General features: G+C 38.8%; 1 protein-coding gene across 16 annotated transcripts in view; it reads left to right on the forward strand.

The window, feature by feature from the left end:
- The window catches only part of TJP1 (tight junction protein 1), a 352,070-nt gene that overhangs the window by 302,377 nt on the left and 22,563 nt on the right, over positions 1 to 27,130 (forward strand). For all 16 annotated transcript variants that reach the window (XM_075273552.1, XM_075273553.1, XM_075273556.1 and 13 more), the window contains 16 exons: positions 4,775 to 4,899; positions 9,969 to 10,071; positions 10,431 to 10,710; positions 11,328 to 11,431; positions 13,987 to 14,155; positions 15,332 to 15,476; positions 17,217 to 17,359; positions 17,494 to 17,599; positions 17,708 to 17,858; positions 18,267 to 18,375; positions 19,803 to 20,022; positions 20,775 to 20,959; positions 23,210 to 23,305; positions 23,455 to 23,537; positions 25,031 to 25,241; positions 26,904 to 27,004. In XM_075273552.1, coding sequence (XP_075129653.1) covers positions 4,775 to 4,899; positions 9,969 to 10,071; positions 10,431 to 10,710; positions 11,328 to 11,431; positions 13,987 to 14,155; positions 15,332 to 15,476; positions 17,217 to 17,359; positions 17,494 to 17,599; positions 17,708 to 17,858; positions 18,267 to 18,375; positions 19,803 to 20,022; positions 20,775 to 20,959; positions 23,210 to 23,305; positions 23,455 to 23,537; positions 25,031 to 25,241; positions 26,904 to 27,004 — 2,331 coding nt within the window. The remainder of the gene's footprint in view (positions 1 to 4,774; positions 4,900 to 9,968; positions 10,072 to 10,430; positions 10,711 to 11,327; positions 11,432 to 13,986; positions 14,156 to 15,331; positions 15,477 to 17,216; positions 17,360 to 17,493; positions 17,600 to 17,707; positions 17,859 to 18,266; positions 18,376 to 19,802; positions 20,023 to 20,774; positions 20,960 to 23,209; positions 23,306 to 23,454; positions 23,538 to 25,030; positions 25,242 to 26,903; positions 27,005 to 27,130) is intronic.

A 27,130-nucleotide genomic window follows, 5' to 3' on the forward strand; every position in this document is an offset into this window, starting at 1 on the left:
TCACTCCACTGTTCTTATTATATGTGCTGATGTAGAACATGTTGTTTATGCAATCTCTGTATCAGACAGCATGCACAAATGTTTCCTATCAACCCTTTGCTTGTTTATTTATAGTGAATAATCTTGTAAATAATTCAGCAGGATATTTTTGAAGTTCTTTTCCTAGATAAACATGACTTCAGTACACGTCCATACATTATCTACTGTGTAGTCTTCCTGCTTTGAAATCTGTCTTCAGTTTACTTATCCATCCCAGACTGTTTAAATGATTTGTCGCACAAACAACGCATACCGCCATCGGTACGACCCCTACCAGTTTATAACATATAAAAACATACCTGCAGCAGAAGGGACCTTACATTTTTAAGATTGTGTCAATCAATAGTGACAGCAAACAGTCTCCTGTTGTTCTGATCATCTGTTGGATAGGAATAACAGTAGTGAAACTAAACGGATTAGTCATTGTATGGCATCTTTTGTGTGCCCATATTGGAGATATCCAGATACTGCATCACAGTTTATCATGGGTGTGCATTGTTTTCTGCACCTACTTCTGGTTTTGATTTTAAAAAAAACCCTGCATATAGGAGTCCAATCTTAGGCTAAGGCACCACTGAGTGCCCCGGGTAAAGTGCTATCGGTCCCGGTACCGTAGCGCTTTACAGTCAGAAGGGCGTTTCTGACAGTCTGTCAGGAACGTTCTTCTCCACAGCAGCGCCTATCGCGCTGTACAGTGTGAGCGGGGAGGAACGCCCCCTCCCTCTGCTCACAGTGCTCGTCCATAAACGAGTATTATCAGGAGGGGAGGGGGTATTTATATGACATCTGAGAGAGGTTTCTTTCACTTTCAGCCGCCTTGTACAAGTGTGAAGAAATAAAATTTAATTTGTCACCATATTGTGAAATTTGAAACTTCTTTTTTTAACGTTATGAATATCTAGAAGGTGTGGCTTTTTTTTTGTTTATACTATTTTGTAAAAATGTGAGATGTTTTCATCACTATTTTTTGAGGCGAAATCCCTCCCCCCCCCACTACACCATATAGGGCTAGTTCACACGGGGACATGGACGCTGATTTTGGCAGCTGATTTCACGGCCAAATCAGCCTCCATAAAATGTAGCCCTACGTGAATTGCTAGCTTTTTTTTCTGCTAGCTTGCTAGCAGAAAAAGAAGCGACATGACCTTTCTTCAGGCGTTTAACGCCTGAAAAAATGAATTGGAGTCTATGGGGCGCTGAAAAAACTACTAGCGGTTTTTGGTCGCTTAGTTTTGCAGCTGTTTTGGCAAAAACAGCGACTGAAATCGCTAGCTTTTTTTTTAATCATATACTTTTTTGTAGTGCAAAAAAAAAGCTTCAAAAAAACAGCGACCGAAAAAGTGTCAAAAACAGCGTCCAATGCAAAAAAACAGTGTCCAAAAAAAGCGACACTGAAAAATCAGTGACAAAATCAGCTAGGCTTTTTTCACGTGTGAACTAATAGTCTGTATTTGATGAACAAAGATACCTACTGTATCCCGCCCAACTTTTTTTTTTTTTTTTTTTCTTTATTGCATAGGTTAAAAAAAATTATCAATTTTTATAAAAAATTGTGTGTGTGTATATATATATATATATATATATATATATATATATATATATATATATATTCTCAAACTCACGCCATTTTTTATTACCCCAAATGTAAAGCACCATGGAAATAATGGTGCTATATCAATAAATAATAATAATAATGACTGCATTGCACCTATTGTGAGGTGAAAACATTTTTCCTGATAGGTTTTGTTAAAAGTTCAGTTTTTACTCTGCAGCTTGCTTTCTTCATACAAGGCAGACTGAAATCTGTCACTGAAACTGTCTGCCTACTTGCTCTTCTTGTTAAGCTGAACAACCTCTTTAATTATTATATATACGGTATTTATCGCTAAAAGGCATCATTATAAAAAAAACACTTCCCACTAAAACACTCTATACAACTACAGATTCGACAGTAAAATCAAACGCATTGCTCTCTAAATATGCTTGTGTAAAAACAAAAAACCATAAGTAAATCTTTTCCTGCAGAAGACCTAATATAGGCCATATATAGTTTAGGGCTGGCAAACCATCATGTAACTGATATCTTATTGCTAAATAGTTAATGGTGCTGAAAACAAAACATTTGGAACATTTTTATAAATAGACCCCTCTTTCCCATACGCAGTTATAGAACATATCAAATGAATTGATATTGGGGTCCCTTGATTGGAATATATTGGCTTTCAATAAGAGACGTGCCCCAAACACTATCTGGTTTGGAGAAAATGTGTTACTGTGGTATGTTTGAGCAATAACCCATACAGCGAAACCTGAGAGGTGTTAATAGACTATACCGTAAACATAGTGACGGTTCCTCGTAATAACTGCAGTTAGTCGCTTTGTCTGTCTTTTCAATGCATTTGTATGAACTGCTCTTTTTTTTTTTCTTCTTAAAGTGTAACTATATTAATATACAGTTGGGTTAGTTACAAGGGCATAATTTTCTGTCTAGACATTACCATACCCTTTATTATATTCTTGAATGTTGTAGCAGTATAAATATGTGTTGTATATAGCGAGCAGATTAAGAGCTTTACATGGGATGTTTGGTGTTTAGAGAGCTAAAAACAAGCAGCTCTCTTTCTGTGACTTACTGTTCACCTTATATGTTATGATACCGCTGATCCCAAATACTAGAGTGAGCTATTGGACCAGACATCACTATTCTATACAGATAGGCGTTATAAGGGCAGGTCTAGAATGAGATTACATAGTGGACTCTACACTACACTATTTCTTGGCAGTGAATACATATGAGTCATCTCAATAAATATCAGCCCACAACTTCATGTTTTATTGTGTTTAGGTCTACTGGAATCAATGTTTTACGATCTCTCTGGGAATAAACACTACTTTGCTACATTTGTCTAAATCTGCTTCAGAAAGCTTGGTTACTACCCCCCCCCCCCCCCCCTCCCAATCCTGTTAAAGTAGCACTCTGGACTTAATGCTTTCTCACCAGTAGTATTCTAGATGTGTGATAAGTTTCACCCCCAGCTCAATTACATTCATTAATATTGAACCCTTCTACTATAGGTAGGTGTGTCATGAGCTTCCCATTCTAGCAGTCTTGATTTTCTAAGTAGAAAAGGTTGCAATCTGGTCTACATTGCTGGCTTCCTTGTGAACTGACTTATCTTAAGAAATATAATATCAAATGTCTACTGCCAAATTTTAGACACTGCCCTTTCCACCCAGCTTTCACCCTTGCTTTTCTGTATGAAGATATTATGTATGCCCTATCTAAGGTAACATATAGTGATTAAAATAGGTGAGACTGTACAATGATCAGCTGCAGTTATTGAACGTCCGTGTTAATTGTTGCACCTCTACCTACCTGTGTTTGTTTGCTGTGTGCAGAATCTCCAGTGAAGCCTATGTGATGCTACTTCACCCCCCCCCCCCCCTTCCTTCCACTTGGAAGAGCTTATTGGGAGAAACCTATCATAAGCAGGAGGCAGGGGAGATGGACTAAAACTCTGCATTGTGAATTATGGGGCAGAAGTTTTGTTTCTATTCTTACTTTCTCTGGCTGGCTAGAGGAGTGATTGGTAATACAGACAGCAGTAGGAGAATCATTTTGGAAGAACGAAGAATCCAGATAGAACACAATCCTATAATAGCATATGCAGCACTATATAAACAGTAGCAATGCTGGAGTTCCTCTGTATTAGAATTTATAAAGGTTTTTTTTTTTCATTTATTTGAATGGAATCAGTCACCCAGAAACTCGCCATCATCCAGCCGTAGTGCATTGTAGGGGACTATACTGAGCCCCTTTTACACCTTCAGATAATAAATAGATGCAGAATTTCCTCACAAAGGCAGTTTTTCTATCTGTGCAGCTGAGGCTCAAGTGCATGGCGAGGGTTACTACCTTTAACCCCTTCCTGACATCTGCAATTAAAAGTACAGTGGATGTTGGCACTGTGAAGAAAAAAACTTTCCCATCATTTTTCTTTGTCCTCCTTTCACTTACCAGTATGGCTCCTATGTTCAGTCTATGAAGACTCCTAAGCTTAGGCATAGGCAGGTACAAGCTCCCCCTCTATAAACAAAACCAAACACAAACAAACAAGATTTTTCCACTTATGGTGAATACCGTTCCAATAAAAACCAACCAGAACGGACAATCCACAGTGTTATAAATAAATAAAAAGTATATCTGACCCCTCAAAAAAAAAATAAAAAAAAATAATAATAAAAAAAATAAATAAAAATAAATATATATATATATATATATATATATATATATATATATATATATATATATATATATATATATTGCACCCCTGCATGCAGAAATTTTTTTAAAAAAAAGTTACAATTGGTATCACTGTAACAAGCCTTTGATTGTGTGACCTCATTTTGGATGGACAGTAAGCACCATAGAAACAACTCATAAGAAGGTGTTATTTTAGTTATTGTGTATATGGCAAGGGGGTTACCTGCTGCACGGGAAATATATTATGGCTTTCAGATTCTGATACATAAGCAGTTGGGTAGCCAAAACACTGATAGTTTGCCGATTGATGAAAATTCTAAGGCTAGGCTACTAAAGGAAGAATGAAAGAGAAAAAAAAAACAAAAACCTGACTTCAAAAATGTACAATATTATGCCCATACCTGGATTAAGTATTATCAAGTGCTGCTTTATCTTTACATTGTAAATAATCTGTAAATATTTTTCTCTTAGGCTCCAGGATTTGGATTTGGGATCGCAATATCTGGTGGCAGAGATAACCCCCATTTTCAGAGTGGAGAAACGTCAATTGTCATCTCTGATGTTCTCAAAGGAGGGCCTGCAGAAGGCCTGCTGCAGTAAGTGTTTCTTTAGATATTACATTTGGCAAGACATTTACAGTAGCTCACTACCACCATTCTGTTAAAGTGAACCTTTCAGGTGCTATGCTATCTGAGAGCAGGACATGATGGAGGACGAGATGAGCTCTGTGATAGTATAGATTTATAGGATTTCGAGCAGGAATTCTGAGAGCATACCGGAAAGGGCGGGTTCACACCTGCGCCCGGTCTCTGCTTTTAGGTTTCAGTCTTCTGCCCGAGAAACTGGACAGGAGACAGAAACCTGCAGACAGTTTTCAAATCCATTCATTTGAATGGGTTTGCAAAGTGTCCACCCATGAGTGTCTTCTGGTCTCTACGGCAAAACCATTTTTTATTTTTTTTAACCGGACATAGTCAGATGTGCAGGTCTTTGTCTTCGGTTAAAAAAAAATAAATGGTTTCACTGCGGATACTGAATGCCAGGTTTCCGTCTCCTGTCGGCAGAAGACTGAATCCCACGAAGCGGAGACTGGGTGCAGGTGTGAACCCGCCCTATGGGCTCATGACATGACTGTATTTGTATCGTGTGTCTTCTGGGACCCCCATTAATCACAAGAACAGGTCTCACTCTGCCGTCTGTATGGGATGACAGGCCAAGCATGTGGACTTGACTCGAGTTGTTTTGTGAATCGGAGTGCTGTACTCTACCTGAGGCAGTCCCATAAACTGTGAATAGAGCATCAGTGTGTTTAGCTTGTTTCTCCATTCTGACATAGAATAAGACCTCCATTCTTGTTATCGGTGGAGTCCCAGTGGTCGGACCTCCACTAATCAGCATATTATCACCTATGGTGTGAATAGAGGATGAAATTAAATCAATAGAAGACCCCTTTCATTAGCTAGAGAACCCCTTGTTCTGTGCGATCTCCTGGTCGTACACAACCATCCAGAAGTACTCCGTCTTGCAGGCAGCAGTTTTTCCACTATTTGTCAATCCTTTATTTTGACAGCAGAAAGCACAGTTGATAAATGGCCTGCTTGCCAGCTATAAAGAGGCCTCTTCTGTAATGAAATGGCCCTGCATAATTGAACTTTGTAATAAAATAGTCATTGATCTGTTAATGTGCTGTATGTATTTAGGTACTCACTTCAGTGTTATTCTAATGCACTGCTGTTCAGCTCAATGTTCAGATGGAATAGTAAAGAACAGCTTTTTATCTGGGTTTCTGAACTGTAGAAATAGGGTTTCCCTGGGATTGTGATTCTACCCTGGCATTGAGTCATGTGACATTGATTGACTGCTATAATCACACTGATGTCATGTCATTATGTGGGATGGAGCTGAGTTTAAAGGGATTATCCAGTTTCTGAGCAATATCAGGGGACAAATGTTGTTGTTTGTATAATAAAAAGTTATACAATGTTCCAATATACTTTCTGTATCACTTCCTCACAGTTTTCTAGTTCTTCTTGCTGTCATTCATTCTGCTTACTACCAGTGTATAAAAATCGGTCCGTGGTCATGTGATGGTCACATAGGTGCACTGCTCATTATAGTCACATCTGCCTGATGACGAGCTGTGCACCTGTGTGTACATCACATGACCATGGACCACGTATCACATGACCATGGACCACACATCACATGACCATGGACCACGTATCACATGACCATGGACACTTTTTTTCAACCACTGGAAGTATGCAGAATGAATGACAGAAAGCAGAGATCTACAAAACTGCACAGAATTGATACGGAAATGTGTTGCCCATAGCAACCAGTCACAGCACAGCTTCCAATTATCAAGCGCAGAATAAAAAGAATGAAAGCTCTGATGTGATTGGCTGCTCTGGTTGTGCGTTTATTTTTTAGGCTAAGGACCCACATAGCGAAACACAGCAAAAAAGTACTGTGGAAAAAAATATGGCAGAAACGCATCACTGTTTTGCATTGCATTTTCGCAGTGTTTTTCTCTGCAGACTTTCAGCTCTTTATTATACCTGTATGGAAATTTTCTGGAATGTATGGAGGGGGTTAGCCAGAATCATATTCCCTTTGCAGGTACTGTAAAATGCAGCGTTTTGGCAACGTTGGGCTTCAATGCGTTTGTCTGCATTCATAGAAAATCCCTGCACTACTGAAGGATTTGCATGATTTAGACAGGCCATGCACCTTCACTGAAACATCCATTGTAGCTGGCATAGATTTCAGGAATCATTTATGTCATGCCCCCCCCCCCTCCCCCCCCCACACCTTTCAGAAAGTGGTGATGCCAGCATGCAAACAGTACCTGAACAATGTTTAAGATTTACATTTTTTTTATACCAGGAAACTGCCATAGGGCGGTGAGAATTTTGCCCCAGTATGTAGAAGGTGACATCCATATAATGAATATGTGAGATCTGCTGCCCCAGATTTCTGATTATACTGCACCATGCCAGTTTATGAACCTTTTACTATACTCTGTACAACATAAGTAGCAAATGACTAAAATGCACAATTCATGTTATTTTCATATTGAATGGAGAAATATTTATTATTTTCTTGTAGTCATAAATTCCCTGTTTTGATAATCTCCAGAACACTTGATGTGTTCCTAGTCATCCACATGTAAATCCTGTAAGATAAATGGAAAGCGCTCAGCTTCTTTCTGGTCAGGTAGCTGTATTCTAAAGTACAGCATCTTTGCTAGGAAAGCTGAGATTTCATCTTCTTCCTTGGAAATAACCCTTTCTCTAAGCCTTCTGCAGTTAAAATGTTAAATCAGGGTTCCCTTTGCAGTTGAAAGTAAAGTGTTGTAAACCTGTAAGAAGAAGCTTTAGCGGAAAGGTGTTATTGTGTAATTCATGCATATTCGCTTCACACTTGGTTTTATTTTAACTACATTAGCACAACTAGCAGAAAATGTATGAACTCTGCATTCACACCTCCCAAGCAGAATAGACTTTGAATGTAACACAGAATCTGCTCCAGCCTTTAGATTGAAGGTCTTTCACAACAGATGTATTGCAGAGTGATATATTGACCCAAATTCCTCTCTGATATGTATGTTGGGATTTTAGCTTGGCATGTGTTCTGTGGTGTTGTTCTCACACATTATTCTAATACAGTTCTTTGATTTGCATTGGTATTGTATGTGCCTATATTGTTGTGGAGAGTGTTAGAATTCTAGCATCTTGTAAGCCCCTGAAAAGTATTTGGGCCTCAACCAGCCCCCTATATTCCTGATCTGGCATGTCTTACTGGTAGACTTGTTCTCTACCTGACATCTGGAGAAGATGGATGGATGAATGGTGTTTAGGGACTTCTAGTAGGAAGTACCAGGACTATGATATTTGATGACTGTTGGATGACTATCTGTCTGACATTGGAGCCAATCCTAAAGGACCTGTTAGACCCAGTGGTTATCTGGAGTAGCTGTTCCTTCTGCATTGGTACATTTTGTGAAATGATGAGAAATGCTTGTTTTTAATAAATTCCTATCTATTTTTACATGCTCTCCTATGCTTTCTGGTTTTAGTGACTTTAGTGTTTTAGTAGGTAGATGTGGATAGTATGTTACAAGGTCAGTAGTGTGCTTGTTCTCAACTGCACACTGTTATATCTGAACTTTAGTATAGCAATAGCAAAAGAACTTATCAAGCACTATTCTAGAGCCCAAGAGCTACTTTGCAGAGCTGACTCAAGGCTACATTAGCTTTCACCCTCCAGAGAAAAGGGGACTGATTAAATGTGATCCTGTATATCTGTGTTAGATATGTCATCAGATTATAGTGCTGAGAAACCACATTTAAAGGGAACCCTTTCCTGCCTCCACCAACTCTCAATTCTTTGCATCCTTCAGTAGGTGTTGCTCCAGTCATTCCAGCACAGTTGAAATATTTACCTCTAGCTACCACCATTCTTATACGAAGTAGACTCTCTACTGTCAGGTGGGAGGTTCCAGCAGACAGTCCAGGAACCCCCCACCTGACAGAGAGCCTGATTAACATTGGCTGCTGAAATTAACTGATTGCACAGGGGGCTACAGAAAGAAATTCTAACTGGCCCAGAATTGGTAGAGCAACACCAATAGAGGAAGTGGTGAAAGGTTCTCTTTAAAATGCCTCTGTACCCTCATATATCGCTAAGATGTTAGTAAGCACTAAGCTAATTTGAGTTTAGTGGGGACTTAAAGGAAAATCACTGTTAAAAAACAGATGATTGAGATCTAGTTAGATATATATGTGTGTATAGATAGATATGTTCCTCTAGATTCCCCATACACATACTCAATTGGGTTGCAGCTCATTCCCTGTGGATAGTGTAGTTATTGTAAAGAATGACTCAATTGTGGGTTTTTTCCTGAAGCCATGTACTCCGGAGTTCTGATGTAAAAAGTCACACATTAGAATTTAGTGACTTATTTGCACACAAATTTTGCATTTTACACCACTTCCTCTACTTTTAAAATGAGGGTGAGAATATGCACCTGGCCAGCCCACCGAACCTTCTGTATACCAGATTTAGAAATTTTGACTTATTAAAGTGTCATAAAAATTGGCATGGCACTCAGCTGTATGGCTCTGGGTGAGTTTTCAGCAAGGTGCCTGGAGCTGGAAATTGCGTCCATCCTAGCACTGCCATACTCATTCATGATGACAAAAGATTTGTTTTTAATTTTTTTTGTAAAAAAAAAAAAAAAGCAGAGTCTTTCCAAAATAAAGGTATAGGGCTTAATGCACACAACCGATAATTATAGAGCATGGATGTGTGCATAAATGATGCTTATGAGACTGTCCATTGCTAGGTACTGCATAGCAAACTCTTTAAGTGACACTGCAGCATTTAGAAAGTAAATCTTATGAGAAACATAAATATTTTAATGTAGAGCTGGCGACACCCGATGTGATGACTGGCTGTACATGCAGGAACTGAAATCTCAAAGCAAGAAGAATCTTTTATTGAGTGGATATGAAGGTCGAGGCATCTATTCATTATAAAATGACTCTCATTGCATTTGGGTGCATTAAATACTGTTTGCTAGAATGCTTTACGTATGCTTTCTCCTAAGATACTTGCAGGGTTCTAGTAAAATGCATTAATATTGTTTTCTTCTTTACAGGGAAAATGACCGGGTGGCTATGGTCAATGGGGTCTCTATGGATAATGTTGAGCATGCTTTTGCAGTTCAGCAGTTAAGAAAGAGTGGTAAAAATGCCAAAATTGTAAGTCAACTTTATCTATTAAAGCACAGATTTATGTATGAAATGTATAAGGGCAGTTTAGAAGCTTTGTATAGTTTACATTTTCTTTAATTCCATTTAATGTGTATTGATTTGTATTTTATTGCTATAGTTGTTTTGAACTCTGCACAGATTAAAATGCAGAGGAGTCACTAGCTTGGCACTCAGTTTGACAATGAGGTAAATCATAAATTCTGCAATTTTTTTTTTAATCTGTTTTGAAGTCTGACAGCGTATTTAGAAGGACCTGGTTTTTAATTTTGCTGCTAATGGTTTGTGCCTTGTTTATTTTGTCTGCTAAATGTTTTTTTTGTTTTTGTTTTTTTACTTTCATAAACTAGACTATACGGCGGAAGAAAAAAGTACAGCTTCCAGTGGCTCGTCCTGATCCAGATCCAGTATCTGAGAATGAGGAGGACAGCTATGAGGATGATGTGCCTGACCAGAGAAATGCCCATAGTGGCCCTCCTGCCAGCAGGAGGAGTGAAAAGAGCTGGGTGAGGGACAGAAGTGCCAGTCGAGAGAGAAGTTTGTCACCCAGATCAGACAGAAGATCTATCGCTTCCAGTCAACCTCCAAAACCTACCAAAGTGACCTTGGTGAAATCTAGAAAAAATGAAGGTATGTTAGCACCATTGGATTCTAGTGGCATTACCTATCATCAGATATATGGTAATTCACTCTCCCCTAGGTTACATTACATGTATGTAGCCCAGCCATGAATAAATGCCTTGGACAGCACATGGATGACCCCCATGTACTGCCCATGTCTCCTGCTGTCTGTGAACATGGGCTGCAAAACAGACAGGCATAAGATCTGTTCTGTGTCTTGCCCCAGGCTCACAGCCCAATACACAAAACTGTGAGAATACATCATGTATATGAGGCCATAGAGATGAATCGGTCAGCGCATCTAGAAGTAACAATACACATGGTCATGTGCACGAGGCCTTAAAGATTTGGAAAGCTGTGTTTTACAGTGTTTCTTTATAGCAAATGGAAAAATGTATAATGTAGTGTGTGGTTATGTAGGAATTTTCTATGTAGTGTAATCTCCTATCTGTAAAGCAATTTGGTTGAATATACTTGTTCTGCATTAGTCAGTTCCACAGACAGAACTATTTTGTACCAGTTGTCTTCTCCTTCGTTCTGTGCAAACTAAGTGACTTCTGATATTTCTGTGATTTTCATCTGTTTCTGCATTTGGTGTATTTGCAACCTTTGTAATTGTCTTTCAGAATATGGTTTGAGATTAGCCAGCCACATTTTTGTAAAAGAAATCTCTCAAGATAGCCTGGCAGCAAGAGATGGAAATATTCAGGAAGGCGACGTTGTGCTTAAGGTAAGTTGTTTTTATTTTTCCCTCCTTCTTTAGTCTATATATGAAGCATGTTGTTTTTCTTCTGTAACCCAAGATCAAGTTCACTATGTGCACTGTTACAGAGGACCAGTCAGCTTTCCTGACATGTCTGTTTTTTACTTAATAGCATTCTCCACAATAGAACAGCATGTTTACTTTTTGCTTTGTGCAGTTCCTATGTTGTTCCTCCAAAAATGTACCAATAAATTGACAATTGGGTACAAGGATAATGGGAATGGCCAGCTGTAAATTTTATTCTGAGATATTCAGGAGAAAAAAGAATGGGGCAGCATTGAGATGTAAGAAAAGATTCTTCAGAATTGCTATTGTAAGGGAAATGCTAGTTTATAGTAAAACATGTCGAGAGAGCATGCAGGTCCTCTCAAGCGCTCATTATTTCAGTATGAGTACATTAGATTTGTTGGTCTTATTTGGGATCTATCTATCTATCTATCTATCTATCTATCTATCTATCTATCTATAATGATCTGTGCTAATCCTCATACAGTGACCTGGCTTTTGTTTTATATTGATTTTACAATTCTGTGTCTTATTGTGTTTGACGGGAAAAAAAAACCCCATTAGCCTGATAGTTAACAGCTTTTATCTGGACATTGTGAGCTAAAAAATAGCTGCGCCTAAAATAATGCAGTGATTTCATCTACTAAATGGAAATGCACCTTTTTTTGTGCTTGTATTGTAGTTTTAGATTATTGGCAATCCTTGTTTCACAGATGTGGCCTGTCTTCTCATCTTAGCGGTAACACTTTATCAACAGTTCATGGGGATGTTGATCAATAACACTCGCTGAGTTTACACTTCTTCTGGAGTCCTCTTTTTCATGGATGAAGAATGTAGGGAAAGAACTGCTGAGGTTGGGACTTTGGTGTCCTGCCGCCTTCAGTGGCTATGAACTGCTCTACCGTTTAGAAAGAATTTTCTTTCCGTTTTTTTTTTCCTGTGATTTCTCATTCAGTTACTGAATAATATGATGACAGGTGTATTTTAGCATCTTTTTATATTTATCATGAATTAAATTTCAGAGCATTTTAAATTTCATATTTTTTGGGGGGTTTTCGCACCTATTTAACAGATCTACTAATGGATGCATCAAACGGCCAGCCTTCCATTCACATAGAGATCAGTCTAAAAAAACCAAACCCTGTTTGTACATTTTTGTGTCCTTCAAAATAAATAAATCGCTCTCACAAATATATATATATATATATATATATATATATATATATATATATATATATATATATATGTATGTATATGTATGTATATGTATGTTATATATATATATATATATATATATCTCGATCGATACACTTTTTTTATTTTCTCAGTGGAAAAGGATGGCCATCTATTTGCATCTGTTAAATGGGCTGCTAAATGGTTGAAAAAATAAAACGCGTGAATAAACGTGTAACAATAAAAAAATGTGAATGGACCGAGAAAATTGATTATATTTGATTATTTTCTGAATAAGTTTGAAGGCGCTTTTAAAGTGCATTTGTTTTAATCGTATAAAGAAGGACTTTATTTTATGTTCCTTGTTAGGGCCAGTTCATACTTCAGAAAATAAAAAGGAATTTTCCATTTTCCTGCCATGGGTATATTCACCAGATTAGGTGCAGATAAATCAGCCTAAACATTGTTTCTTAATATCACATGTGTTTTTTTTTCTGTTAAAGAGGACCTTTCACTGATTTGGGCACAGACAGTTCCATATACTTCTGGAAAGTCGACAGTGTGCTGAATTCAGCGCACTGTTGGCTTTCTCGATCTGTGCCCCGGGTAAAGCGATATCGGTCCCGGTACTGTAGCGCTTTACTGTCAGAAGGGCGTCTGTCAGGAACGTCCTTCTCCACAGCAGTGCTTATCGCGCTGTACAGTGTGAGGGGGGAGGAACACCCCTCCCCTCCTGATAATACTCATCTATGGACGAGCACTGTGAGCAATAGCTCTTTACCTGGGGCACAGATCGGGAAAGCCGATAGTGCGCTGAATTCAGCGCACTGTCAGCTTTCCAGCAGTATATAGAACTGCCTGTGCCCAATCTGATGAAAGGTCCTCTTTAAATCACACAAGTTTTATATATGCGGCTCCAGCAAAAAAAACGCAGCACTTAAATCCAGTCTAATTGTGGCTTGAGGTGTCCATTTTTTTTTTTTTCCCGTACAATTTACAAAATTATTACATTTTTCTCTTTCTCCACTGAATGAGAAATGCTGTTGTACTAAAATAGCACATACTGTTGATATGATAAAGATAGACCAAGTGGAAGCTTTTTTGAGTTAGTTCAGTACAGTTCAGAATAAAGCAATTTAGGCTGATAAAGTTGAGAAATAATGTTCTGAAAGGCAGTCTGTAGCGGGTGCCAGCAAGTCAGACAGAGATCATGCTTTGCTTGCAGGATTTGCACAGACTAAATTCCTCCAGTCTTTGTTAACTTGCTATATGTCACTCAATCATTTAGAAATAATTTACTCTGAGCATGAATAACCAGTAATCCCTCAATTGTTATTTTGCAGATTAATGGCACTGTCACTGAAAACATGTCTTTGTCTGATGCAAAAACGTTGATAGAAAGGTCAAAGGGTAAATTAAAAATGGTTGTTCAAAGGGATGAGCGAGCAACTCTACTGAATGTTCCAGATCTAGATGACAGCCTTCATTCTGCAAATGCTTCAGAGAGAGACGGTATGGTGAAAAAGCTTATATTAATGAACTTACATGTTCTGTCTTTCTTTAAACTAGCATTATTTGGGTAACTGTTTCAGATCATACCGATGGTGGTCTTTGTGGCAGCATTGCTTAAAGGGACCTGACAGATAGGTCTTGAAGAATGAGAGAGGGTGACTTGCTTTAGACAGCTATGCTATTGATTTGAGTGGACACTTTTTGGAGTATGGGAGGAAACACGTGGAGAACAATCAAACTCCTTGCAGATGTTGCCCTTGGCAGGATTCGAACCCAGGACTGCAGTACTATACACTAAGCTACCATGTTGCCCCTTGTTTGTTGCAGATGTTGTCAGGTTTTTCTTGTGTTGTATGTGTCAAAACCGTGAGTGAATGGGGACTATAAAGGAAGTGTTTATACTACTTTCTGCAATCACTAGGTTTTTTTTTCCTGCAGTAGATGAGTTTTGGGCAGGAAGAAGCAATAAATATCAGCCGTTTATGAAGGAGTCAGAGAGTGTGTTGGGTTGTGCAGTTGGTGGTTTGGCCTATCAACTCCACATCCCTGAGAGAATGCAACTTAACCATTTGGATAGGATTCACACAGTAGGTTTAGATGTAAAACTTGCAGTATGAATTTGCATTTGGCTATTTGGGCTATGGAGAGTCTTGTACTGCTCACAAGAATTATTGTACTTCAGTGTTGGATGTTAGAAAATGCACTGCATTCTTCTGTTTGGAAGATAAAAATATTTCAGATGTTACAAATTAAGAAAATGTTATACTGTAAGGAAAAGAGGCTTGGCTGATTTTTATGCATGGCAGGATAGCTCAATTCTTAAATATTCTCAAGGAAAGCTGCTAATTTAGTCTTTCTGTCTGAGCACGGTGTTGTGTTCCCCTAACAGTCGGAGAGGGTGGTGTGAGGAATCAGGGATGATTTATGTTTTGTAATTTGGAGATGACGGTATTTTTCAATTTTAATTTTCTGCTTTTCAAAAGTTAAACAAAAAAAAAAAAAAAAAGTTGTGAAAGGTATTTAATAACTAAAAAAGGAATAGTAGTATTGAACAAAATGTCAGATCACAAAATATAAATGTATGTGTGAAAAGATTTTATTAATCACAGATCAGTGGGCATCTGACACCTATAATAACATTCTCGTTTAATTTAAAAAAACTTGTTTATTCCACAGACATTTCAGAAATCCAGTCGCTGACATCAGATCATTCCAACCGTTCACATGACCGACCACGCCGTAGCCGTTCACGGTCTCCTGACCAGAGATCGGAGCCTTCAGACCATTCCAGACATTCTCCACAACAGCACAGCAACAGCAGGTGATGGTTTCTTTTCAGTGTTATGCCGCCATAAGGTTGTTTTCAATTTCTGTTTATAAGGAGTAAAGATTTAGTAGCTTATAATGAAGATTGCCAATGCTGTGTTTTCAGATATTAGGATGCATTCACATCACGTTTTACACTGTTTATCAAATACAATAAACTGATGCTCAAAGATGGCTATCATTTTACGTAGAGATCCATGAAAAAAAAAAGTTTTCTCCAACAGACAAATATGAAATATTATGTTTTTGTGTTCTTCAAAAATAATGGACAAAACCAGATGTGGTGTTTTTTTTTTTTTCTTTTTAAATTTTCTCCTCCCACCCACTCACACATTGATCTGTACATAAACAGTCCAGTAAAACAGACCTGCTAAGCGGATGTAAAGAACATGTGAATGGACTTTTATTAAGTTTGAGCTCTAAAGTCATTGTTATGGGATTCATGGGGTTCTTGTTGTAGCTATAAAAAATATGAAGGAGTTAAACCACAGCAAAAACGGCTTGAATTGCAGATATCCTATAGCCAGCTGGCCAAAGTCTGAAGGAGTTAATAAATTGAAAGTTGTGATCAGATTAGTTTGCTAGTTAGGAGTTTTCATATGGTCCCTTCTGCCTGCTTTTTATATTTTACATATTTTATAAGTGGTTTTAAGGTCTTCAGGGGTGTTCATTTGCCAGCCTATTGTATCCTTTAGTGCTACACCCATGGTTTAAAAAATGCCTGCTTTATCTTTCCAAACAGGCTTGTTCCCTGTTGACTCTGACTGCCTAAAAATTGTTGTTATCTTTTCTGGAACATGTTTCCTGTAATTATAGTTAATAAAGGACAACGCTATTACAGGCTGTCTTTCCAGAATTATGGCATAGCAAACCTTGTATTACATTTGACTGGTTTTGCAGTTGTGACTAGCACAATGAAGTAATTGATTTGTGGCTCTGTCACAGTTCTTTTTTTTTTTTTCTCTATTAAAGGGGTATTCTCATGAGCATAGTCATATTTAGATTTGTAGACAACTGAAAGTGAAATATTTTTGAAAATTTTAATTTAAAAATTTTTGCTCTAAAAATTGAGATTCTGCTAAAAAAATATATTATAATTTATCTTTGCAAAAATGTTTGTCTAGAAATTTACAATCTGTTTACCGGTATATTCCTGGGAAGACCCCTATTAATGGTGACAGCAAAATATCAAATTCCCAACATTCTTGTTATGCTACTTCTCTACTCTCTCTTTCATAGTGCATTAGATATATAGAACTTCACACTTGTTTGCTGTTCTGTAGGAGATATTGTGCAGTATAGTTAGTACAAAAAAAAACCATTAGGTCATTCATTGCTATAGCCAGAACCCATACCTCTGTCAGTAATGAGTGCATCCACATAGCTATAGAAGCATGATGTCCAATACCCTGGGTTAACATGGACAACCTGTGCTAAAATCTGCATTAAAAAACTACAGGAGGATATAAATGATTTTAGTACGGTTGTTTACCAGTACATTGGCAGTGTCTGTACCTGGTATTGCAGCTTTCTACAGCTTGGTCTTCTTTTGGTGACTGGGAATCAACGGCAAAGTCAAAAGGAGTTGCAACCAAATGTTCTGCGTATACCTGGTATATAGTTTTCTGTTTTATACATCTTTTTTTCCTCTATATTTTTTTCCCCATTAATGTTCATAATTTTCATAAGTATCTCATGGTAATGAAAACTGATCGATTTTGTCTCGTCTGTGTAGCACGCGGAGTAGAGAGGATGAAAGAGTATCAAAGCCTGGTGCTTTATCTACGCCTGTGAAAAATACAAATAGCGCACCCCTCTCCAGAACAGCTGAAGAACCTTTGCAGGAAAGAGCTGAAAAGCAGACACCTCCTCTTCCAGGTGGCTATTTTATTTCTGTATTTTAATAAATATTCTAATATTGTTTATTTAGTAATATGATAATATGAGTTTGGAGAAATGTAAAAAGATAGTTAAGGCGTCCTGTCATCTTCTCTTGTTTTGTTTTTGTTCAGAGCCGAAACCGGTATATGCCCAGTCCGGGCAACCTGATGTAGACTTGCCTGTTAGCCCATCTGATGGGCCTTTCCCGAACTCCACACATGAAGATGGCATGCTAAGGTAGTTCATGTACAGATGTTTTAATCTAGAAGTTCATAAAAATATGCTTGTTTCTTTCTTGCAATAGATTATATTTTGTAATGTGGCCATTTTTTGTCTTTTCTTTAGGCCAAGCATGAAACTAGTAAAATTCAGGAAAGGAGACAGTGTAGGACTACGTCTTGCTGGCGGAAATGATGTTGGCATTTTCGTAGCGGGTGTTTTGGAGGATAGTCCAGCAGCAAAAGAAGGTTTAGAAGAAGGCGATCAGATTCTTAGAGTAAGTGCCTATATCAAACATCTATTCTGGAGATTTATCAGAACAGTGCAAGAAAAAGTGAAAAATGAAAGCAGCAGCTTGACCTCTGAGAACTGAGAGGTGGAAGCTGATCAATAGGCATTTTCTTTACGTTGTGTGTCGGGGGGGGGGGGGGTTAACACAGTACATGACTAACTGTATACTTGTAACTGCATACAGATTTGGGGTTTTAACATGACTGAAAACAGATTTTGTTCATTGTGACAGTAGATATTCTGTTTTGTTTGCTTTGGATGTAAGCTTGTTTTTGAAGCCATTGTCGTCTTCTTATGTTGTGCTGCGTAGAGCTGGGCACTATATTGTTTTTGTTTTGTCTGTTTTTTTTTTTTGAGGATCTATTAAAACTCAGTACCCTCTTTTGTTTTCTAGGTGAACAATGTGGATTTCACTAATATCATCAGAGAGGAGGCTGTCCTTTTTCTTCTTGATTTGCCCAAAGGAGAAGAGGTCACAATTCTGGCACAGAAAAAGAAGGATGGTTAGTGATTTTAGCTTCACTTCCTAAGAATACACTGTAGGGGTTTGTTTAAATACCAATATGCTCTTTTCATAAGACTTTGGGAGGCTGTAGAGTTGCTTTTATGTGACCATACACATTAGATTTTTGGAAATGGAGACAATATAAAACTGCATTGCACAATCCTTCGATGGAGATAAGCTGCTGCCATAGGTGCCTAGAAGCTCTTTATTCCCCATGTCCCATTCAAAAAAAAAAAACAACCACGAACACTTGCCCAGGCATGCATGTTTATGGTATAGGCCAGCGTAGTAATGGTTACGCTAGGTTCACACCTGCGTTCTACACTCTGTTCTGTGTTTTCCGTCTTCTGCATGCATGAAGACGGAAAGCACAGACCGGGTGCGGCGGTGAGCGTTTTATGCTCTCCGCTGCGAAACCGGATTTTTTTTTAATCCAGACACACAGTACTGCATGACCGGATTTAAAAACCCTGTTTCGCGGCGGAGAGCGCAAAATGCTCACCGCCGCTCACGGCCGGACAGCTTTCTCACCCATTCAAATGACTGCAGGTTTCCGTCTCCTGCTCTGTTTTATGCAGGAAATGGAAACCTGCAGAACGGAGACCTGGGCGCAGATGTGAACGAGCCCTAAGCAGTAAAATGACAGTTTTATTTAGTAGAAGTTGAACTTCTGTTTTTTTTTCCTCTGGGTGAAAATGGTGCCAGAGTCCACTTATTTATAAACAAAAACAAAACAAACTTTGTTTTGGTGTCTTTTTTTCCACAAACAGATTTCTGCCTTGCCTGAAATGAGCAGCAGTTGGTTCTATAAAAATGTATATAATGTCTGACAGCACACGTTAAAATTCTTTACAGTTGTGGGGTAATGGAGAGCCACATGATGGGGCATTTATAACATGACTGTTCATGCAAGCTTTCATTTCCACTCTTGCCAGCAGCACATCCCCGATTTACATGCAGATATCTGATGCCAACAAATGATAATTTTGAATGCCGCACTTGTTTGTAGACAGATCACAAGACTTTTTACATAGGGAAATGATCTGGAATGAACACTCCTACAAATGGTCCTGTGCTAAAAAAAAGTTAAATTACGTAGCATCTCCCTTTCTGCTATGGCCTTCCACCTATGGCTAATATGCTATAAAGCAGATTAACCCTTTTGTCTAATTTCACATTACTGTTTCTATGCTCATTGTTCTGATCCATCACTGGTCCTGTTGTCTGCTTTCAGTTTTGTTGACTGAAAACAAAAGTGCTACTTGCTGCGATTTCTTGCATTTTCATTTTATTATTGTACCCAGTGAGTAGTTCAGTTTGTATCTGTTAACCTTGCAGTTTTAATGTACTCTGATGAGAGCAAGAGTCATAAAAACAAAACCAGCTTAAGTACAGTGTAAGTAATTTTATTCTCTTGTCTTACAGTGTACCGTCGTATTGTTGAATCGGATGTTGGTGATTCCTTTTATATTCGTACTCATTTTGAGTATGAGAAGGAATCCCCATATGGCCTGAGTTTCAACAAAGGAGAGGTTTTTCGAGTTGTGGACACTCTTTACAATGGGAAGTTAGGATCGTGGCTGGCAATTCGAATAGGTAGAAATCATAAGGAAGTGGAGAGAGGAATTATCCCAAATAAGAACAGGTAAAACAATAGTTATGTACACAAAGTTGATATATAGAATTTGTTTGTAAATATATTCATATCCTTTTATGTTTATCTTTATATGCAATAATGTTTGTATTTTGTAGCCTAGTAAGACTGCTCAGAGTAGACAGATTCACCATTATATTACCTATGTTAAAGGAGTTGTCCAACCAATACAATTTGTATGTAAAATCTCTCAAGAAGGTATTGAAAAAATAATCACTTTGCACACCCCTGTGCTGCTCCTGTTAAAAAGCTTGCCGGGACTTTGTTGGTGTTCACGGTTTTGTTTTTTTTCTCCTGTCTTGACTCAAGAAAATGCAGATGAACCAATCTTTGACTGTATCGATGATCCATTGCAGATAAATTGGCTCTGCAGCTATTTCTTGTGTTTAGAGACAGAACCAGGTAGTATAGACCAGCAGAAAGTAATTTTTAGAATGGGAACATCCTTAAAATGAAGTAATTGACAGGAACCCCTGTAACCGCTTTCCAAGATAAGTAGTGCTGTTATGCAGGGATTAGGAGGAAAAATCACTACTAAAGCCCCTTTATATAAAGAAATCAGTCATGAGGGCTTCTACAATAAACTTTCCCCAGTTAGCAGTTGCAGTTGTCAGTCTTTGATAAGCTCTGGTGATTTGTGTCAGTTTTTTTTTGTCCTAAATGTAGTGCCAGATTTATTTAGTTTGTGCTATTTTTTAATTTTATTTTATTTTATTTTTTTTTATTTTTTTTTTTTTTTTTAGAGCTGAACAGCTAGCAAGTGTGCAGTACACTCTTCCTAAAACAGCGGGAGGTGACCGTGCAGACTTTTGGCGCTTCCGGGGTCTCCGAAGTTCCAAGCGAAATCTCAGGAAAAGCAGGGAAGACCTCTCTGCCCAACCTGTTCAGACAAAGTTTCCTGCGTATGAAAGAGTTGTTTTGCGAGAAGGTATAGCTTTTTTTTTCCCCCCAGAGATGACATGGATTATGAAATTCTAAGCGCATAAACTGTATACTGTTTTGTTTGTGTGTTGTGCAATCTGTATGAAAGTTTACATAGTATACATATGATGATATACTGTGTGTTTGTATATACCGTATTTTTCGGACTATAAGACGCACCGGACCATAAGACGCACTAAGGTTTTAGAGGAGGAAAATAGGGAAAAAAAAAATTAAGGAAAAAAAATTGGTGAAATATTTAATAACCTAATAATATAATATTTCACCAATGTAAATAGAACCGGGGGCTTTCGGACACAGGGATACCAAATGTGTATGTGTTTCACAGTAATGTTTTTGTTTTATATGTATTCTAGGGATATGGGGGTGATTTGAACATATCTATCTAATCTATCTATCTATCTATCTGTCTATCTGTCTGTCTATCTATCTCCTATCTATCTATCTCCTATCTATCTATCTATCTATCTATCTCTAATCTATCTCATCCATGGATGGAAAGAGACACCCTGCAGTGAAGCTATGCAAGAAGAGAAAAAGGGGCGGGCCAGACGGGTGAAGGTGTGGTTTTCTAAGCAAACTTGAAACCACGCCTCTTTCACCCGTCTGGCTCGTCCCTCCTTCACTGCCTCTCAGATCTGGCTCCTGCAATGATGCCACACAGGCAGGGAAGTAGGGGCGGGCCAGACGGGTGAAGGAGGCGTGGTTTCAAGCTTGCCGAGAAAACCACGCCTCCTCCTCCCGTTTGGCCCGCCCCTCCTTCCCTGTCTGTGTGGCATTATTGCAGGAGCCAGTGAAGGAGGGACGAGCCAGACGGGTGAAAGAGGCGTGGTTTTCTCGGCAAGCTTGAAACCACGCTTCCTTCACCTGTCTGGCCCGCCCCTACTTCCCTGCCCCTCATATCTCGCTCCTGCAAACATGCGACACAGACAGGGAAGGAGGGGCAGAGCAGGCAGGCACCGTGCTGCTCTCCTTTTGATTCTCATAGACAGGACACAGACGCTGCACACGCTGCATTCGGACTATAAGACGCACACACATTTTCCTCCCATATTGGGAGGAAAAAAAGTGCGTCTTATAGTCCGAAAAATACGGTATATGTGTGTGTGTATATATATATTATCATCCATCTGTTACAGTTTAGCAATGGCACGGGTACAGAGGATGTGTCTGTGTTGTCTGCTGTGGGTGTTAGCTGTGCACTCTGATGCCACAGCTCTGATCCTGGCTTCAAAGGGGGTGAAGACTCACTCTGTGTGAGCATGTTGACAATGTTTAATACAAGGGTTGCTGATGCCATGGCAGCTTGAGACCTAACCATGTCCCCAGGGCTACAATGTACGTTAGACTCTACCTAGGGCAGAGTTATAAAGGCTGTATGATCTGTGTAACAAGGACAGGTATAATGCAGCTAAATACAGAAGTTCTGCAGTCTGTTTTGCAACTAATCAAATGAATGCAGGGTTAAGTTAGTGGCCTCTGTGAGATAAAACTGTGCAGGGGATACTAGTGCATGCAAAGTGTAGTTATCCAAATGAGGTTTCTGAAGAACAGGTCTGTGTAAGTGTTCCTCTATAAGCTACCATGAAGGTGATTTGTAATAAGGGGGTGATGCTGCTCTATTGGGGGGGGGGTGTATTGGCTCTGAAGCTGTCAGAAATACACATTAGTAAATGATTTATTGTGCTGTTTCAAGCTGAGTTGGAAAAATAAATTTTGTAATTTTCTTTAAAGGAATTGTCCAGACCCAAACTTTTCATACTGTTATCCTATTGTGGATAGATTATCAGCATGTGATTTGTGGGGGTCTGACACAAAGATTACACCCAGATCAGCTGTTGCAGCGGCCTCCAGGTCTCGGAAGCTGTTAGTGGAAAGCAGCGGCACTCCTATTCTAGTAATAGGAGCGGCACAGCAGCCTACCCACTGCATTACCTGAAGGGGAGCACCGCTGTCCATCCACTAGCAGTTTTTGGCACCCGTAGGCAACTGCATCAGCCGATCTATGTGGGTGTTGAGGGCATCAGTATGAATAATTAATTTGGGTCTGGAAAACCACTTAAAAAAAATTAAAATATATTTTTTAAAAATGCCTCTCGTGTCCTAAAGTCAGCAATGCAATCCCCAGACTGTTTCCTGAAAAGTATTGAAAAAAAATGAGTCCTTCCATTGTTTTGACTAGTCATCTGTGAGGACTAGGATTTTTTGGCTTATTTTGTTGGTAAATGTTTTACAGCTGGATTTCTCAGGCCTGTTGTTATCTTTGGTCCCATTGCTGATGTTGCACGAGAGAAGCTGGCAAGAGAAGAGCCAGATATCTATGAAGTAGCAAGTAAGTGTCTGTGCCCTGTTTATGCGTGTAGTTTCAACATATTGTACAGTATGTGTATTTTATTGGGATTGAAATGTCAGTTTGACACAAGGCCTAACATCTGCAGTTCCTGTTGTGTGGCTTTGTATAACAAACTTCTTTCTCCTTAGGAAGCGAACCAAGAGATGCAGGTACCGACCAGCGGAGCTCTGGGATCATTCGTCTTCATACAATCAAGCAGATTATTGACAGGGTGAGTGATTCATACAGTAAAATGTTTTGAGAAATTGGCTGTGCTGGTCATCTTTTAAGTACACAGACAATTTGCCTCGCTACCTGTAAGATTGATGCATGCTGACCAGGCATTTGACATTAGATGTTTGATTAAGCGTTCTAACCAATGTCATATAGAAATTGAGTTATTAGAGTCTTCTGATTGTCTTTACCTGAAACAGTTACTTATCCTGTGCATTGGAGAGCTTTATATAATCAAACTAGTTAATGGGGCTTTTCAGCTATCCACCTATTATATTAATATGGAAATATATGACACATGCACACAATATGGAATATGTGCCTGCCTCTGAGACTCTTGTCCATAACAATGGTCCAGTGATACTTGCTGGTTTGAAGTGGCCTTTAACAGGTTCTGTTACCATCTGAATTCAGTGGAATGGTAGCCATATGGTTCTTTCTGGTATGGGGCTATGGAAAATACTGCATGCGAGATCATTGTCCCATGTGTGGAACTAGCACCTATTGAGCATTTATGACACATACTGTGTTACACTATAAATGCTCAAATGAGTTTCTTCACTAACATAACCATATGCAGATTTATAGACCAGTAGTAATTAAATAGTATTTTCTGTTAGCTAGAAATACCCCTCTAACACTATGAATATAACACCTATCACTCATGAGAATCTTGTGTAAATGGTAATCATGATCAAAGTTTGTTACAGATTCATTTTATTCAATTGATTGTACAATGTGTTCTTTACTTCTGTAACATTTCCATAAGCATTGATTGGATTTAATACCACCTTGAAAGCATTGTCTCTACGCCAGTTGGGCTTTGTCCTATATCTCATCCTTCTCTATTAACACCCTGACCATTGAATCTGCGTGTTCATGTTCTGATATCTGATTCCAGCCCAAATAGCTAAAACTGTCTCAAACCATTCCTCTGTTTCATCAACAGAGTGATGTATTGCATAATCTGTGGATGAGCCCAAAACTGGTCTGATACTAGTCTTGGGTGTATTTGCTTATTTTCCCCCTCTTCCATTTTAAAATCTGTAGAAACCCTTTGTAGGTTTACAGTTTATGTAGCCCAGGTTACAGCCTTACAATTTGAGATTTTATTTGGTATATTTGGTTGCTTGCCTTATGTTATTCTAATGGCACTGTCTTGTACTGACTGACTCTCACCACATTGTCTTTTGATTGCTTAACAATCTTCTAATGAGTTTGGCAACTGTTCAGATAAAGAGAAAACACTGCCTCTAATTTCAGACTTTGGTATAAGGCTGGCTTTACACAGTGCTCTTCTACACACAAATGCATACAAAAGTGTTTCTTGTGTTTCTAATGTATGCGTTTTTGTGGAGAAAGGTACCATGTGGATGGAGCCTCATAGGGCTGTTGGTTTACATTACAACACATAATTTTGTCTTTACTTACTAGGTTTGTGCCCATATCTATGTAAGGATTTCCCATTTTTTTTATTTTAATTTTCTTTAGGACAAACATGCACTTCTTGATGTGACTCCCAATGCTGTAGACCGCCTGAACTATGCACAGTGGTATCCAATAGTAGTGTTCCTTAACCCTGACTCTAAACAGGGTGTCAAAACTATGCGAACGAGGTTATGCCCTGAATCTCGCAAAAGTGCCAGAAAACTTTTTGAACGTTCACATAAACTACGCAAAAATAATCACCATCTTTTTACAAGTAAGTGAAAATGATAGCGGCAACTGTTAATAAAATAGTGTGGTCTTTGTGATAATTTCAGGTAAACGAATGGTCTGAACAATCTGTGTTTTACGGCATACATGGCAATGGAGGGAGGCTCCTGCAGCAGCGTGCTAGGGCTTGTAGCCAGTCTCTTGCTGGTAATGGCACTTTACAGAGGCAGAAAGTAAAGTCTGCCAAGTCTATGGCTGCAAAATTTCTGCTAAACTGCTGAGAGCTGCAGTTAATCCCACAGACCTGGCAAGAGTCGAACTATATCATGCATATTTTGTTTTTATTCTTATTTTTAAAGGGGCTCTATTAGCAAAATCATGCTGATAGAGCCCCACATATACGTGAATAGCCTTTAAAAAGGCTATTCAGGCACCGCTAAAGTTATATTAAACTACCCCCCAGTTTTAAAATAATACCCTAAAAAGAATGTGATCAACTTACCCATCGTGCACGGTGGGTGGGCATTCAGGGTCCGCCGTCTTCTTCATCCACGCCTCCTCTTCCTGCGATGTCCTCGGGTCCCGTCTTCCTCCGGCGCTCGTGAACTGACATTGCTAAAAAAAAAAATGGCCTGGGCGCATGCGCAGTAGCATGCTGCTTCTACTATGGCTACTGCGCATGCACCCAAGCCATTTTTTTTTTTAGAATTGTCAGTTCGCGAGCGCTGGAGGAAGACGGGACCCAAGGACATCGCAGGAAGAGGAGGCGTGGATGAAGAAGACGGCGGACCCTGAATGCCCGCCCACCGTGCACGATGAGTAAGTTGATCACATTCTTTTTTAGGGTATTATTTTAAAACTGGGGGTTAGTTTAATATAACTTTAGTGGTGCCTGAATAGCCTTTTTAAAGGCTATTCACGCATATGTGGGGCTCATCAGCATGATTTTGCTGATAGAGCCCCTTTAAGAGTTTTGTGTCCCTTTCACCAGACACAGGGCAGGTAGGTTTGGGGGCATAGTTGATCCCCAGCCATGCCCCCAGAAAAGGTTGCTGTACATATTTTTTTTAAAAATTGCAATATAAGGCCCGGTTCACATCTGCATCAGTTTTCTCTTCGCATGTTTCATGCAGAATCCACATGGACAGCGTTATAGTCTATGGGGTCTGCGGGTTTCCCAGGTAATCACTTTTTTTTTTTTTTTATGCATATAGGTTTCCGTTCGGGGGGTCCCTGAACAGAAACCCAAATGCAGATGTGAACAGGGCCTAAGCTAAAATTGGCAAAAACGGAAAAATAGAAGATAAAAGGATGAATTGCTCAAAATATATTTGGGAATTTATGGTGTTTTAGTAGTTGATTTACTATATGATCAAAGATAAAAGGAGGAATTGCCTTTTTTTTTTTCTTTTTAATATTTTGTGAGCTTTCTATGTTTAGTGTTCTTTGACAACATGAACTCTACTATGTTTGAGTATTGGGGATTGTGACAATCTTTTATTTCTTGGCATCACTGTCAATGGTCACATCTGACTTTTTTCTGTATCCATGATTATATTGTGAACCCAAGTCCATGCCAGTACAACCCCCTTATCTTCTCCACTTGTGTTTGCAGTTCTCTTCTTTCCCTTTCGTACTTACTGTGTTTTCTGTAGAGTAGTAATTCTTTCATTGACTTCTTAGTAAACTGATCTTTTTTTTTTTGCAGCTACCATTAATTTAAATTCTATGAATGATGGTTGGTATGGCGCATTGAAAGAAGCTGTTCAGCAGCAACAGAACCAGCTGGTTTGGGTCTCAGAAGGCAAAGTAAGACTTATTCCACTTCTTTAGTATATTAGTGCATGAGTTTGTGGCAATGTTTTCAGCATACTCACTAGAATGCAGTGCCTGGAATTCACTCTACAGAAGCTGCAAATGTATGAATCTGCTAAA

Source organism: Leptodactylus fuscus, chromosome 5 (assembly GCF_031893055.1).
Source record: "Leptodactylus fuscus isolate aLepFus1 chromosome 5, aLepFus1.hap2, whole genome shotgun sequence".
In the NCBI taxonomy this organism is placed as follows: Eukaryota; Metazoa; Chordata; class Amphibia; order Anura; family Leptodactylidae; genus Leptodactylus; species Leptodactylus fuscus.